General features: G+C 41.9%; 1 protein-coding gene across 1 annotated transcript in view; it reads left to right on the top strand.

Moving 5' to 3' along the window:
- RIMS2 (regulating synaptic membrane exocytosis 2) overlaps window positions 1-18,080 on the top strand; it is a 1,857,427-nt gene that overhangs the window by 633,796 nt on the left and 1,205,551 nt on the right. The window contains exon 5 of the mRNA XM_078686898.1: window positions 5,816-6,126. Within this exon, the coding sequence (XP_078543024.1) occupies window positions 5,816-6,126 (311 nt within the window). The remainder of the gene's footprint in view (window positions 1-5,815; window positions 6,127-18,080) is intronic.

Genomic DNA, 18,080 nt, shown 5'->3' with positions numbered 1-18,080 from the left:
GGAGTTTGCCACGTTCTTGAAAACCAGAGGCATCGCTCACCGGCGCATCACTCCCCAGTGGCCACAAGCTAATGGAGAGGCAGAAAGATTCATGCGGACTCTCAACAAAATGTTCAGGATTGCAGTGGTAGAGGAAGCCGACCCGGAGCAAAGACTGCATGAGTTCTTGAGAGAATATCGAGGAACGCCCCACTGCACTACTCGGAAAAGCCCATGGTCCTTAATGTTTCAAGGTCAACGCAGAGACCTCCTCCCCACTTCCCCAGTACCGATACTGGTGAGGGACGACATGAGGGAGGTTCAAGAACGCCGGCGCAGGAACAACATGCGAGCGAGCCGCCGGCGCAGAGCGACACCAAAACAACTACACCGAGGAGATCAAGTTGTCATCAGAAACAGACGCCCAGGAGGGAAATTTCAAACATACTATGAACCAGGCCCGTGGACTGTAACCAACACGAAGGGGACTATGGTGACTGCCAGCAGGGAGGGAGAAGAAGTCTCGAGGAACACCTCATGGTTTAAGACGGTCCCTCTTAGCTCAAGCATGGACACCGAAGACACAGATGGAACCAACGAGCCACCACGGGCAGTGGCACAAAAAGAAGAGGGCAGCTCAGTACGAGTCACCCGAGAGCCAGAGCCAGAGCCGGGGGCGGGAGCATCAATCTTGGGCACCCCCACCCGGAATCCATCACGGGGGGGAGAACGAGGGCAAGGCCGCACCCCTCGATACAGTCTGAGGCCCAATCCCCGCCCAAGTCAAAGACTCAACGACTACGCCTGCCAGCTGAGACCCTGAAGCCGTCATCAAGAGGGACACGCAAGTACAGAGTGCCTGATTTCATTCAGTGTGACATTGTGAACAGTTTGGTTTGAGCATTTTCGAATTTTTGTATAGTTGGATAGAGATGTAGTGCGGTTAGCACTCTAGTGGACGCACGCACGCATCCATGCATCCGCAGGCCAGGCGTGGCCTGCGGGGATCAATAAAAGGAAGGCGTGTGCTCGGACACGTCACTTCCGACTGGGACGAGTGTGTGGCTCACTGGCTGGCGCTGCGCGTCCCAACCCCTGCGCAAGCGGCCACCTGTGCCTGGCAAGGCCCACACACCCCCACACAACAGTGGACTGAGTAGAACCAGCAACACACGGACACTTTATATCCAGATTAACCCAAGAATCAGTCAGGGAAAAGGTAACTAGGTGATGAACAACCGTTCTGCTCATCTCTAAATTAGATGAGAACCATGTGGCAGACTGTCATAAGTGCCTTGTTGACAATTAAGTGCTGATGCCGAACATCGGAAACCACCGGCTTAGATTAAGCACGGTTTCCAACATTCCCTTCTACTAAGCGTACTTCTCTTCCATTCCTCTCATAAGGACAAAAAGCATAAATATGTATTTACATTTGAGTTTAGGAGTTGGGATTAGGGTGCCAATTCTATTTAATTTACCTTGTTCTCAGTTGTGAGGCTTCTTTTTGGGTGTTCCGTTAATGTTAAACTTGATAGTTCATGGGTAATTTTTACTCAGAAGGAGTTTTATTTCAGTCACACATCTAGGTACGAAATATTTAACTAGGTAGAGCTGGAAAAGTCCCATCTTTTTAGGGTTAATTTAAAAAAATGTTTCTAAATGAAAGTCTTTTTGAAGTTGGAGTTAGTTTTGTTGCTATGAGCCAAATAATACGTGTTCCTATCAAGATACAACATTTCAAGGAACTGTTGCAGGGGAATAATAACTGGGTCCAGAGCCATCTGTCTGTTCTACGACACAAAGATGTCATTCTAGATGACTGCATGGTACTGGTAATACTTTTGGTGCGTACAACAGGGAGTGCAAATGGTATTTGAGCCAAAACCAAATAGTTTTCTCAAGTGAGCTTGGTGGTAACGTTTGATAATTGCAGAAATCAATACTTTGAAAGTGTAGTAACGTAACAAGGGGGATGTTGTTCCTCTAAAGAGAGAAAGAATGGAAGCAAAGCTGTCGGTCGGGAACAAGGTACTGACCAGAAGGATCCCGGGGATCCGATTGATCAGACGTGAATGTCCTCACACAACCAAATGGGTGTCCTGCTTCATCATTGGGCTACTCCTCGTTGGGCTGGCACAGCAATGCCAAACGTACAAATGTGCATTTTTAAGATCAGGGGAGCAATGAAATTATTCTCAGCCCAAAGCGATAATGACTTAGAGCTATAAGCAGTCATGGCTCATTGGAAGAATACACCTTCTAGTACTTATTTGGGATGGATTAGTGTAGGATATTGGGTTACTGGTTAAGGGGGTTCGAACCCTACTCAAGTATCAACCACAATTCTTGTCAGGGCGAAACACAAGCAAATCCCAAATTAACCTGTGCTCAATCCTGTGGTAGCTTGGCACAAAAGCAGTCCAGCTTAATTTAGAGGCAATGTCTAAAGTATTTATGCATCATACAAACAGCAATAATGTGAAAACATAACATAAGAAAATCCCACACTAATTTAGAAAAACAGTGTAAAATGTAATACATTAGGCGACACCAAAGGAATGAAACTTACAATCAGTAGATCTGGAGAAATGCAGTTACAAATTTTTAGGTAAAAATCGTGCTTAAAAGAAGAATGCGCAACTGTGGTTATCTGGTCGTGCGAAACCAGCACCAAGTCCCAAGGACAGGCTGACTTCAATGGAGCGCGGTCTGGATGCAGGGACCAAGTTAGGCCAGCTGATCAAAGTACCTTAAATCCTGGTTGAAGAGTGTAGGGAGGTCCAGCGTCAAGGATGCATCACGCAGTGGTTATTTGGGGCTGCAATGTGAGGTCCTGTGCTGAAGATGCATCGTGCAGCGGCAGTTCAGAGGAGCTGCAAGGTTGCAATACGAATACCTGCACTAAGGATGCATTGTGCAGTGGCCGTTCCAAGAGCTGCAAGCTCATTAATCGGGGATGTGTTGCGCAGAAGCCGTTCCAATACCAGGCTGCAGGATGATGTGTTGTGTTATCGCAGGTCTGTTTGGACCACAGCTGGGTTGGCAGAGCACATCCAGGCCCAATTCTAAATGTCCAGGACTGGAGTAGCAACACTTTGGGGCATGACTCACAGCAGACAGAGTCCAGGTGCTGGATTCAAGGGGGTTGGAGCCTTTTCTAGCCCTGAGTTTCTGATCAGAAGGCCACCCAAGTAGCTCTTGGAGTCACTCTGATGGCCCTGGGTTCAAGGTGCAGGTCCAGTAATTTTCACTTAGGCAGCAGAGTAGCAGCCCTTCTTGCAACAGGGCAGCACAGCAGTCTTTCTGAGTCCAGAGATATACTGAAGAGTTGGGTCTAAGGGTCCAATATTTAAACTTGGTGGCAGCTTTGAAGTATGAGAAGGCTCTGGAATTTTTTGCCCCTCAAGGTGTTGGGAATTTCCTGCCTCCCTACCCTAGCCCCAGCTTGTCTGGATGTACAAAAGACTAGTGTTAAACCCTTTGTAAGTATACAGAGTCAGATACTTTGTGATATGCAAGAGTTGTAGGTGACAGCTCCGCCCCCTCATCAAGTCAGAGATGGCCCATCCTACCAACACCTATTCTCCCTTCGTCTTACTGTCTAGGAGTAATACACAAAGACCAACTGCTAAAAGTGGCATTTTCAGAATTGTGACTTAAAATATGACTATAGCATTAAAGAGGGTTTTAAATTACAAGTGTTTAGAGACCAAAATCGATTTTCCTATCTGCTCTCAATTGAATGTTTTAACTTATTACATCAAACACAAAGAGATGATGGATGGAGCGCTGACACTTTTAAGACACTGACCCCCAGTCACAGATCTGGGTTGAATCCATCATCGTTCTTTAGCTCACTGTGCCACCTCAGTTTGGACCCAGCTATATGCAGTCTTGAGGGACAGGGTCAAGACTGATTTGCGTATACCTGGGTCTGAACTGAGGTGGCGAAGTGAGCTAAAGAAGGATGATGGATTCAGCCCAGATCTGTGACCGGGGGTGAGTGTCTGAAAAGTTTCAGCGCTCCATCCATTATCTCCTTATGTTTGCTTTGTTCACCCTAAGTTGGCAGGGTATGCCCAGACGTGGGTCCTTGCTAACTTTGCCACTGAATTCAAGCTAGCCTGGCTGATGAGGGGTGTTACTCTGAAACCAGTCCCAAGAGGCTCGTTTTTGGTTCAGGGAAAATGTGGCTTGGCAGTTCGGGCTGGACTGTTCCCATGAGGGACAGGGTCAAGGCTGATTTACATATAGCTGTGCCTGAACTGAGGTGGCGAATTGTGCTAAAGAACTATGATGGATTCAAACCAGATCTGTGACTGGGGGTGAGTGTCTGAAAAGTTTCAGCGCTCCGTCCATCATCTCCTTGGGTTTGCTATGTTTTCCCTAAGTTGGCAGGGTATGCCCAGAAGTGGGTTCCTTTGCTCACTTTGCCACTGGATTCAAGCTAGACTGGCTGATATGGGGTGTTACCCCGAAACCGGTCCTGGATGCTTGTTTCTGGTTCAGAGAAGACCTGGCTTGGCAGTTCGGACTGGACTGTTCCCATGAGGCAGAAGGTCAAGACTGATTTAAATATAGCTGGGTCTGAACTGAGGTGGTGAAGTGAGCTAAAGAACTATGGTGGATTCAACCCAGATCTGTGACTGACAGTTTCAGTGCTCAGTCTTTCATCTCCTTGTGTTTGCTAACTTATCAAATGTAATAAGGTAACCCAATGTTTCCCTATGGGAGGGATGCCTCACAGTAGTGGAAAACAATTGTAAGAGTTTTTCACAACCAGGACGTGAAAAACATAAAAGTACAAGTCACACCTTTTAAATACTCTGCACTAGGGGTGACATATGTACTAAAAAGGGAGGTTTATGGGTATCAAAAAGTTTATTTTGCCAGGTTGAAATGTCAGGTTAAAACTGCACTCACAGGCTGGAGTGGCAGGCCTTAGGTATGCAGAACGGCTACTTAAGTGGGTTGCACAATGAGTGATGCAATCCCACTATTAGCATGTAATTTACTGACCATGGGTACATGTAGTACAACTTTACTCAGGAATTATAAAAGTAAATAAAATGTGCCATTTGGATGTAAGCCAAATTCAGCATGTTTAAAGGCAAGAGCACAAGCACTTTGGCATTAGCTAGAAATGTGTGGACAACAAAAAAGAATTAGCAAAAACTCGAGTAGTAAGACATAAAGTTGGGGGGAGACAATCCTAAGGCTATCCGGTCTAACAGTTAGTACATACATCCTGTAAACCTTCTGGAGTCTTTTGAAAACATTTCAATGGTTTTTCCTTCAATTGTAGATTTGATCGCAAAACAGTTTTACCAAAACGGTAAGTGAAATAGTCTGAAAAGTTGAAATTTCAAAATGACCATGATTACCTCGTGTGATAATGTCTGGCCCATCTTCAAGTCACCTAATCATTACTTAATGGAGAATTTATTTCCAGGGTTACAAAAGGAATATTTGAGATATTGATTGTTTGAGGAAAATGTTTATATTGTGATTCTTAATTGCATTGTTTTTTAAAGTTGTAAAGTTTGAATATAAAATGATATGGACCACCTAAATGCAAATTCGCTTGGTTTTGTTCCAGTAGGATTAATACAGCAGATAGATTTCACGTTCAAAATACACCCTAAACCACAGACTTAATTAAAAAGTAAATATATGCATTCTAAGGATTTAGGCTAATGTATGATTATATAGCATTTGCATATTTGTGACCTCTCGAGATAAAGCTCATCGAATCCTGTTTACAATTCTAGTCTGGCTTATTAGAACAAGTTCTGAAACAGCAGCTTTGTTTTTGTCTTCAACCAATGCACAGGTAATATGGGTATGTAATTTGTGCCGAAAACAACAAGAAATCCTCACCAAATCCGGAGCCTGGTTCTATAACAGTGGAACAAACTCAAAGCAGCAGCCTGGCCAAGACCCTCTCACAGGGCTCCGAAACGAAGAAGCACCTCAGGAGAAAAAAGCAAAGCTACAAGAGCAATCCCAGTATCAGGGACCCTCGGGAGAACTCTCTGCACCAGCCTCTGACAGGAACAGATCTCAAGGGCTCACGCGGCAAGGCTCAATTAAAAATGGCTCTGGAGTGACGCACCAACTTGCAAGTGATCTCTCTTCAGACAGGTAATTATTAATCTCTTACAAGTTTGTCGACTTCTACAATGAATTTTAATCATTTGCTAAAACCCACGGGTTACCCTCTATGCGACTGAGATTTTCAATGATGTACTGTGATTACAGTGGATTATAAGAAGTATGTTTAATTACACATGATCATCTCCATTTAGTTTTAAAGTGCTAAGCAGTTCCGGCTCATAGGGTACAATCAGATAAAGTTAGAACTGCAAATAGCAAACCTATATCTTAAATGCCACAACTAATAGTAAAGTTTCATGAAAGCTAAAGTCCCAGTGACCGGCATCAGTCTTAACAATGTCTACTCCAGTGGGCTGCTACTTGTTGCTTGGGACCAACATGTTGCTTTCCGCACCCTAAAATGTTGCTTGCTGGTGCTTCCATATCTCGGTTTTATTTTGCTAGTATTATACAGCACAAACATTTTTTTGTGGCGAGCATGTGGAGCCTGTCAGAGTCGATCCTTCCATGTGACTTCTCTAATAAGTTTCCTAAGGCCATGTTAAGGCAGAAACACGATTCTTCCAGAATCCCGGGGCTCTAGAGAGTGTGGATGCAGCGTCTGTGGTGGTGGATTATGATTGTTCAAAGGAAACCACAAACATCCTGCTGAAGTCTCTGATAAAATCAGCAAGACCCAACAGGTAGAAAACCATAGGATGGTGCAACTTTCTTTCATGTTTCTTTATAAAGAACAAAAATGGACCAGGACAGTACCAACGATAGAGAGTGATTGCACATAGACTTCGAAATGTGTTCTTTAATTTCCCTGTTTCCCTTATCACCCATTATGTCACAGCGGGGTGGGGTCTGATAGATCATCTAGTGAGCCATGGCTCAAAATGTGATAGCTGACTCATTATGGAACTAGAAAACGAAGTCTGCAGAGTGGGTTGACTTGAGAATGTTAATTGGTATTCGAAAAACTGCATAATCTATCAGCTGGGAAATACTGGAAACCTACCACGTGCTCACAGGGGCTCAATGGAAACTTGTAAAGTGCTACAGGATTCAATTTCAACTGGGTATATGAGATGAAGCTTTATTGATGTAAGGTAATCCCTGTGAAGAATGTTAAAATGTATACACTTGAACTTGGCCTTTTGAGAAATCTTATTAAGGCAGTCTCTGCCAGTCCGTGTCTGGGAGAGGGCTGTCTAAATCTTGTTCCGACTTTTCTCCTAGCGGGAAAAGACTCAGTCTGGTGTATATGCAAGTGCAATCACAATACAATGTAAGTCGCTACTTAGAAGTATAGGAAGTTTTGTATGGTTGCATACTAGGAGCATTACGACACCTTGCAAAGTAGAACATATTACAACATGTATTATGATAACTAGTGCTTTAAAAGATGTGCTTGCAAAAACAACAAGTGATGGACTGAATGTGGATCAATGTCACACCCTCCCCCAGTCAAAAGATCTGGGCCCAAATCCATTGTTTTTTTGCACTCCACACCACCCTGGGTTAGACAATGGCGATATGCAAATCAGCTCTGACCCTGTTGCCCCATGGGAACAGTCCAGTCCGAACTACAAAAGCCATGTCCTTCCCAGAACGGAATCAAGCATCCGAGGACCGGACCGGTTTCGAGGTAACACCTCTCTTCAGCCCGGCTAGCTTGATTCCAGTGGTGTGGAGTGCCTGGGACCCACGTCTGGGCATCCCCAGCGCACTTAGGGCGGCAATTGCAAAAACAACAAGTGATGGACTGAATGTGGATCAATGTCACACACTCCCCCAGTCAAAAGATCTGGGCCCAAATCCATCGTTTTTTTGCACTCCACACCACCCTGGGTTAGACAATGGCGATATGCAAATCAGCTCTGACCCTGTTGCCCCATGGGAACAGTCCAGTCCGAACTACAAAAGCCATGTCCTTCCCAGAACGGAATCAAGCATCCGAGGACCGGACCGGTTTCGAGGTAACACCTCTCTTCAGCCCGGCTAGCTTGATTCCAGTGGTGTGGAGTGCCTGGGACCCACGTCTGGGCATCCCCAGCGCACTTAGGGCGGCAATTGCAAAAACAACAAGTGATGGACTGAATGTGGATCAATGTCACACACTCCCCCAGTCAAAAGATCTGGGCCCAAATCCATCGTTTTTTTGCACTCCACACCACCCTGGGTTAGACAATGGCGATATGCAAATCAGCTCTGACCCTGTTGCCCCATGGGAACAGTCCAGTCCGAACTACAAAAGCCATGTCCTTCCCAGAACGGAATCAAGCATCCGAGGACCGGACCGGTTTCGAGGTAACACCTCTCTTCAGCCCGGCTAGCTTGATTCCAGTGGTGTGGAGTGCCTGGGACCCACGTCTGGGCATCCCCAGCGCACTTAGGGCGGCAATTGCAAAAACAACAAGTGATGGACTGAATGTGGATCAATGTCACACACTCCCCCAGTCAAAAGATCTGGGCCCAAATCCATCGTTTTTTTGCACTCCACACCACCCTGGGTTAGACAATGGCGATATGCAAATCAGCTCTGACCCTGTTGCCCCATGGGAACAGTCCAGTCCGAACTACAAAAGCCATGTCCTTCCCAGAACGGAATCAAGCATCCGAGGACCGGACCGGACCGATGTGCTAACATTGGTTTATGGCCCCAGCCTTCTAAACATTTTAAGTACATGGCCTGTTAGTGCAACCATAGGTTATCTAGGCTTGAACCTTCAAAATGTACTGTCTCCACACAGCTAATACCGTAATTTCCTTACCTGTAGAGTCTTGTTGCCAATATTCCATTGATCTGCTACTCACATAGTGAGGACCTATACATTGTGTATACTTGTGGTAACTGTAAAGTAGTGTTTGAAAAGCATCGGTTTGTGACAGCCATGCTTGCGCTTGTGCTCCCTCCCAGTTATGTATCTAAGCTGCTGATTTTATGACATGGGGAGCAGGGTTCATATCCCGGTACAGTGTTTCATTTGAACTACAGGTCAAGTCACTTAGAGCTTCATTATGTTGGGGTATTTCTCCCAGACCAGTAACTCAGGGTGAAAGTGCGCAAAGTCGCCATTTCAAGAGTCTCATGCCCAGAATTATTGGGTTTGAAAACTCTGGATGTGATAATTCTGGACCCGGAGACACGGGCATGCTACTAATGCTGCAGGACAGGGGCTAAGGGCAGCACACTGCCTGCCCCATGCAGCAGTCTGAGGGGAGAAGACGTGCTACTCCCTGACATACATAAGCGTGTACCAGATCCCTGCCCCTCCACAACCAACCGGCACTTCGGCTGACAATTATACATTTTTTAGGTTTTTAGTGAAGCTATAAATCCACATTTTGTGGGGACAAAATTCGTAATGACTGCACTTGTGTTTGGAGATACTGGCTGGTAAATTCGGCCCTCCTATCTCTGCAACAAAGTCCGACGAACTAGCGATGAGAGCCGTAAGCGCCGTATGTCTCAAATTGAAAATATGTGTGATATGTAAATCATTTAAAAATGTGAGCTGTAATGTAATTGTAAAATTCTAATTAATTTGTTACTAACCAGCTACATTCATGTTGTATTAATACTAATACATTTAGATTGGTATTTAAGTTAGCTTTCAAACCCTGTTATTGGCCTGTAGTGTATTTTAAAATACATTTGGCACTCTATTTACAAAATAGACATGGTTCAACATATATGCGTGTATCTATATTTACAGTATGGTGTAGCAGGTCTGTATAGTAAGTTCCTTTCAGTTTTAACTCTTCTTTCAATCATTTACCAATACATCTACTGTTTTTGTTGTGGTTCTTCGGATGTTATTCATTTCGATTCACCTTCAAAATGTTGCTCATTTCTCACCAATAGTTAGGGTGCCCTGATATTTAATCTTTATTCTTCTGTTATTGGTTTTCTGGTTCGAAGAAGTTCTGTTTTCTTGCGGATGTTAAGTTTATTTTTTTGTAAGTAATAAGAAGGTTGGTTTATTAATGAACTGTGGTAATAGCAGACAGCTTAGATGTATTACTCCATCAACATTTTGTAAATTGGTAATACAACAATTTAAAATACCATAAAGCAAATTGTGTTTGCTTACCTTCCTTTTCTGTCAGCAATAGTAACTGTCACAGTAAAGCTTTATTTCGCATTTGATGCAGTCACCAGCTGTAAATAAAATCAAAAAAAGCTAACTGACAAGACCTATACAAAAAATAGTTTGCATACACTCTCTGTGTGCCTCTTGCTTTAATAGATTTGGGGGGGAAAGGAATTTTATTGCGAGAACCATTTTTTTTATTGTTCCTGACACCAGGGAGCGACAAGCGGCACTCTTGAACCTTGGCTACTGTCCACCTAGTTTTATCTGTCCCTCTTTAGTTAAGTCAATGAGTGAGCATACGTTATTTTGAATCTATTCAACCCTGATTCAGTTTCATATAAGAATGACGAAGAAATACATTTGTCAACATTACTATGAATGTTCAATTATTGTAAGAATATATGCCATTTGTTTCATAATAACCTACAGCCTTACATATTTGAGGCAGGAACATTAGTTCAGCTTATTAGAACTGAAGAGTGTTGTTGCCAGGCAAGTGTGCTATATAGCTGCTGGGGGAGTTTGATATAATATGAATATTTCTGATATCCCAGTTAATGTGTGACTGAGAAGCATCTCCAAGATCACAAAGATGAATGTACATGTCTGTAGCATTACTTGGTTTGGCCCAGGAAGAAAGACTACCGCCCTGAGGGCTACTCCCATTTTAACAATAACAACCATTTGTGTCATTGGCTCTCTACTGTATGGCTTCACATGGTTGGATCTGCTGGAACGGGCCATTTTGACAGGGTCACAGCAATGGGGTTTAACACTGCTAACCAGTGTTAAAGTGCACACTTACTAAAACATTGTAAAAATGGTTTACACCTCTGTGGCATATTTAATTCACTTATAAGTTACTAGTAAAGTGACATACCATATACCCAGGGCTCGTAAATTAAATGCTACTGGTGGGCCAGCAGCACTTATTGTGCCACACACTTATGTGGTCCCTTAAAACTTGTCAGAGGTCTGCCAATGCAGTCTGAATGCAGTTTTAAACCAATTCGACTTGGAAATTTCTCCCCCCTAGCCAAGCCTTAAACGTACCTTTTATTGAAAACTAGTCACCCATAAGGTATGCCCTTAGGGCAGAGTGAATTTTAATGAAAAGGTCCTGGTAGTGAAAAACTCTAACATTTGTTTTTTCACTACTGTGAGGCCTACCTCGCCCATACAATAATGTTGGCTTGCCTTATTACATTTAATAAGTGCTAACTTTTGATTGGGAACAGGTGAGCATTTCATTGTTGGTGTCTGTGAAAGTGTAATTAAAATTCCTCTGTAATGATAGTCGGAATTTAAATTACAATTTTAAAAATGGCACTTTTAGAAAGTTGACATTTTCCTGCCCTTGCTATTTGAGACCTGAAGCCTGTCCTAGATCACATGACTGGGTGCAGTTAACAGTTAGACTTTGTTTATTCCTACCAGACAATCACACAATAGAGGGATTAGGTGTTACTGAATGGGTCGTCAACTGGCAGGGTGGGGGCAGAGCTCAGCCCATTATCACTTGCGACTGAATGTGCTGTGCCCTACGTTCACACAAAGGACTATTCTCCAATGCATTTTTAATACAGCGAGCTTGGCATCAGGGCAAGGGAATCAGACAACTTCTAGGACTTCAAAGAGAATACTTTAAAAACGTCTCCTACTTCAGAGAAGGCAACATGTACAAAAAGGGGACCCACAGACTCACTTGTCAGTTCACTTTCTGGTCCTGCAGAAGGACTTTGAGGACTGCTTTGCTGCCTGGAGCCTGCGTTGAATCTTCAGCTGCCTGCCCTGCTGCTTGAGCCCTACAAATTCACCTGAACCGAGGACTACTAGTGTGACTCCAAGGGCTAGTTTGCTGGTCTCCTGTTCAGTGCCTCAGGGACATAACAGGCTCCTACCATCTTGAACCAGCACCTGGACCCAGCCTGAGTGATTCCTAAGCCCCCAAGTAGTGCCCCTAAAGTCCAGGAACTTTGGTGGTGATGTTTAAGCTGCACATATATTCAAAATCCAAAACTTGGGACTTATAACATTTTTGGCTAAAAACTGTTCTGAAAACCCAGAGATGACCTAGGCGCCCACCTGCTTATCTATCCACCGAAGGTGCATTGCCAGTCAGCCTGACTTCGTGGCAGCTCCTGCTACGTTCTTCTCTGCAGCAGCAACTTTTGTTTGGCGGTCCTTAACCAAAGGGTTATCTAGCCTAGTGGAACTCTCGTTGGCTCCAGCCTCCTGCTTCAACCCACTGGAACTTTCTGACTTCCAAAAAAGTGACAAATTCCGATTGTGGAAATCTTCACTGCGACTTAGTCCAGCGGCTCCCCGACGATGATGCTCCTTCCTCAGACACCACCTGCAGCCGTGCCCCGCTGAACTATACTTTGTCAGAACCTTTTTTCAAAAATTGTTTCTAAGTCCAAAGGTAAGCACAGGCCCAATCCATTTCTGGGATCTGACCGCTCTCCATTGCGGTCAGCCATATTTTTAGACTTTGACCCAGTCTAGCGTGGCTAGATGGTCTCTGAGGTTGGCGCTTTGATATTTTAAGCATTCATTTTCTACTAAAAACGTAAAAAATTCACAACTCCAATTGTACTCAATTTTTCTAAATTGGTGGAGGGGTTTTCTTGTGTTGTGTTTCCAATTTATTACTGTTTGTGTGCCGTATGAATTGTTTACTACATTGTCTCTAAGTTAAGCCTGACTGATTTTGCTCCAAGCTACCAGAGGGTTAAGTACAGGTTAATTTACGTCCTTTTGTGTCTCATCTTAATGGGGACTCTAGCTATTGTTTGAACAAGGGCCACCCCCTTTTAACCAACGACCCAGTTTCTCACAACAGCCAATGCAAAATTCAATGTGTTGCTTTTTATCCGTTTATAATGTATAAAAATGTTTTTGTAGGAATTTACTATTTATTAACATAAAATGTGTATACCCCAGCATTTGTGGCTAACCAAAGAATTAGATTGATGCACTTTGCCATGAATTATCTGTGGTCAACGGACCCTGAACTGAAACCAGATTCCATTGTTTCTGTATCTTCAAGCTAAGAGCCACTTAACAAGATCAATGAATTAATATTTTACCATACACAGATAAAGACTGTATGAACTAATGCAAAAAAGAGTGAATGGGAGTTCTTCATAGAAGAGATGGATGATTAGGTGTTTATGATAATTTATGGACTTCTTTGAGTACTTACGACATAGTGCATAATGCGTGCATGTGGTTGTAAGTGTTGGCCCCAGCATTTATTTTTGAGGTCCGGGACTCATTATCTGTCATGGGACTTTAAACCTGAACAATAGATAGAAAATCAAAAAAGGGGCGTAATAGGAGAATGATAAAAATACGAAGACGGTGCTAAACTGAAAAGGCATGGCTGGAAGTAACCCTGCAAAAGTTGGATGAAGAGATATTGAGTGCAGGGTGATGGAAAAAAGAGGCATTGAGCTGGAATCAAGACTAGGCAGCCTTAGCACCAGCAACCCAAGCATTTGGTAGCGCTAGTGGCAAGTTCCTAAGAGACATTTTGTGCCCCTGTTCTTCCTTTTTTATTTTTAAAAAAAAACAAATTAAGTATTGTTTATAGCATTTCTCCAGTGTTGGAACTTCTCGATATAGTGACAATTAGCTTTATATAGAGTAGTTCCCACACGGGAGAAAGGCCATAAGCGGACTTAATTCTCGTCATAATATTCTCGTAGGTGAAAAGATTTCTGAACTGCTTCACATAGAGCCTTGTTAGCATCTCCACATCAATGGGGATTAGAAGTAGTAGTTACTGTCTGGGCATCAAAAAGATCAGCCACATTTAAAATGTATTTTTCTGCTGTCACAGAATAAACTCTTAACCTTTCCACTGGCTTACTAATCTTTTGCCAGTTTGGCTATGTCACATTTGTTGTGGGTTTATAAGCCATTTCTTTTTATGTATTTATAAACTAGCCTTAGTTTTTCTGTTTAGTTTTGGAGTTTGCTCAACTAATGACAATTCTGGCAAAAAGTATAGATTGCCTGCCATTAGGTCCCCAAGGTCTTTAACAACATTTCTGTGATGCTGAGAGTGATAAAAGTTATAGTTAATATGCCTAAATAAATTGTGTATTTCCATATTATGGTTCCTCAAGTAAAGTTTTGGGTGCTGAAGTAGACAAGACGTGTTTAGCACATATGTTTGTCTTCATCATGGGAGAAGTCATCTATCCAGTTTTCACCTTAAAAATAGAATCCTGCAAGTGATCTAACATATAGACAAATTTGAAGCCTTTCCTGGATGCTCAAATTGCATCACAAGCATAACCGGAAGATCACTTTCCAAAAATGGGCATTATCTCTTTGAATATTAAAACGTTTTTGCTCATAGAGCAAAACAAACATTATGTAGAGAAAATATGACCTAATTAAACAATTGGATTTAATTGACAAAAGAAAAGCCTTAACACAAAGTAGTGAAAACCATGTGTTTTTAACATGTTTGTGTCCTGGACTATTTTCCTCTATCCTCTTTACAGTAGATGGATGCCCCTGTCCGCCCGATTCTTGTACAAAAGTAATCCAGTTATCTTAACAGGGTCTTAATAGAAAGTAACCAAAAAGCTACTAAAAATGTTAGGTTCTGACAGCTGTGCATCTCCAGCACCAACTTCTTTCACACTTAAAATCTTTATCATAATGTGCTCTTTTACGTGCATTCTAAAAGATTAAAAGATCTGTACAAAAATTTACCTTGGTGGCAAAATACCAACGTTTGCATATAGTTGTAAGTTTGTATAGAGCCCTTGCATATCAAAAAAATGTCATTGAGAAGATTGTTGACATCTTAACATCAATGTAAATTAGATATGGCATAGAGAAAAAAGAGCTAACTGAGTTTATATAGTTTCTTTGCAGCTTGTGGAATGGAGCAAATGAGGGTTTACTCTAGTTTTTGTTGACATATGAAATTTCATAAGTCTTTGCATTTGCCAAAATTATTGCACACCAAGTTTACTGCAGATGGAAAAGTAACACACATGTGGAAAACAAAGATCATGAACGAAACAGTGTTTATTTTAATACTGACATTTATTAAACATTGAGTTCTTCTGACTTTGCCAACCTCGCATCCACTTTGCGGTGTAGTTACAGCAGAGGGTAAATGATCTAGCAGCAAAACTGCTCATATTGGAACTAAAAAACATGGATTTTAATTGTGGCATTTTAGTTGACAAAAAGATAGCACCACTACCAGAAAGAAATGAAATTGTACTGTAGTTAATAAAATATTATCTAACGTACTGTGTATAAATATGCTGCTAATGCATGGGTGTTTGATAAATCTCCATAAACATTTAAAGTGAAACTTGGCTTGTCTGCTTTCTTTTTCATGTTCACTCTTTAGTTTGGGCATGCTAAGTGAAGCTGTCTGTTTTCCTGGAACTGGGTCTGCAACACTGTCTTGTCTTGGTAGTTTCTAAACGTCCATCTTGAACATTCTGTTCTATTCCCCTTGTTCATAATTTTAAGTTTACCCTTTACCCAGAAATGTCATGGAAAGGATGAACTGCACTTATGTTTGCACCACAGTGTGACTATGAAAAGACCCAGAAGCTGGCAAATGTCCAATAAGTTTGTATAAGGTCTTCACATGTAGTGTTGGGGCAACAGGATCCAGTGACGAACAGGACTGTCATGAGAATAGGGAGTGAAGTCTAACTGAGCTGATGCCCTCTAGCACTGGATTGACCTCCCCTCACAAGTGCCCCAGAGCGCGCCCTTAACGATAACCCAGTAACATACATATCTGATGTGACTCATAAAACAAGACCAGCCCATATCCCCTGACAGATGTATATAAAACGCACACATAATCGGACTACACCGGGAGACACCACCAACATGCTTAATAGTATTTACTAGATGTGATACGTTTAATGTGATTAAATATATATCTTTGCGGATCGTTACAAGTAACTCCATCGTGTAGATAAGCTTCTACGTGCAGAATCCAGGTGTAAAGAAATTTGTCTTTTTAAACATACAACTATATATGGTGAATAGCTATCCTGTACGGAAATGTAAATGGTGCAATGCACTTATCATTCAACACATTGTATGCACCATGTGACTGTCTGTTCACGTGAAAAAAAATATTCCTGTACTGATACAAAAATGTTAATAAAGATATTTTTTTTAAAAAAGGTCCTCACATGTCTAGAAAGTATAGAAATACCTTCTTTGATGCTGATCAAGCTGTTAGTTTTGATGATGATTTACCTTTTGAAGTACACATACAACATGGAGCTAAAATAATTTAAAATCAGTAGAGAAATGGACCAAGTCATGCAAAAACAGCTGCTGTAGCAAAAAACACTGAAGGAAGAAAGTGCTGATCACTGCTTTTTCTTTACAATTTACACATTATCCCTTCATATTGAGCTTTTTCAGAAGAAAATGTATCTAATTGTAGAAGCTGCGTGGGTGTAAGAATGCAATAAACCGAGGTCAGTCTTATATAAAGGAGTGCTTCTTTTTAATTGTTTTTTTGGGGCGGGGGTGCTGTACAAGGATGTCTAAAAATGTAGGCAGATGCTATAAGGATGAGCAATTCAACCCTACAGAATGCTCAGACCTTGGAAAACGATACTTCCCATAAATTGACTAAATAAGCATATCAGGAAATCTACAGAAATATTTTGTTCACAATACTCGAAACTCTACTTTAAAGCTTCAATGCCATCTGTCCTATTTTAAAAATAACTCCTTGCTTACTTCCTGTGTTAACAACTATAATCTTATTAGTCCGTTCCCAGTCACACCTAGTGAATGGGGAACCTGGCAAATGTCCATGTTAGGTCCTAGTATATGTCCTTCACTTCCGTGCATCCTGGCATGCTTTGGCCATCACTATCTTTACAATTGTGCGACAAAAGCATAGTAGCGTGCAACCTGAACTGTGATAAGACACATGATTGTGTGGTAGGAAAATAGACTTACAACGATGGGTCTGCATTTGCTGTAGTATGATTCCAAAGTAGCAGAAGAACCAGGATGATGGAAGCAGAATTAGCCTGCATAGATCATGCAGGCATGTTATGTGGTGCCATGTAGCCAAACTGCTCTCTTCAACTGGTGTTAAGGAAACAGCATTGTTAGCAGAAAGCATGTGGAATCCATGTGTGAGTCCAAAGTTCCATCCTATTTTAACGCACTGTTGCAGTCCACTCCCCCCAAGGTGATGTACCTCTGCCAAAAGCCTCCTCCCTACATTCCATTGGTATTTAATACCTACCCCTCATATGCCATCAGACACTCCCTTGCAATTCTTACTTAACTGTTAGTTGAATATTTTCCCTACAATATTTTAATGTCTCCTCCACACAGGATTCAATATCTTCAAGGACCAGCAGAGTATTACATACAGTTTTTGACTGTATATCTCTTGATCTTTGATGATCTCATCCTACTGTCGTCTTTAGCGGTAATTAATGTAATAAAAATGTATGTAATAAAAATTCATCATGTTTAGTGTTAGAGATAGAATTCACATTAGGCCTGGTATAAGGGCATCATATTTAAATTAACTTCATTTAAAAAGTCTTTACATTACAGTTAGGAAAGGGCTCCTTTATGAGGTTTATTTAAATTTATTTAGTAATTTATAATGAAATATTTCTATTGATAAGTGATAATGTTAGAGTTGGCGGACAAATTAATTTGTATAATATTTAACATAGGTTGGGTTAGAGTTATGTTTAGAAATAAGATGCTTACTTCTTCATAAATTTTCAACTATTAGCTTACTACATCTCTCACATTTCACTGGGATCATCTGTTCATATAATACATGACATAATATGTAAGTTTTTGATTAACTTGCATATTGAACTGTGACAATGGATGCACATA

The sequence above is a fragment of the Lissotriton helveticus genome, chromosome 4_1 (assembly GCF_964261635.1).
Source record: "Lissotriton helveticus chromosome 4_1, aLisHel1.1, whole genome shotgun sequence".
Lineage (NCBI taxonomy): Eukaryota > Metazoa > Chordata > Amphibia > Caudata > Salamandridae > Lissotriton > Lissotriton helveticus.
The sequence above is the reverse complement of the archived record's forward strand: the minus strand, read 5'-3'. Positions and strand labels throughout refer to the sequence as shown.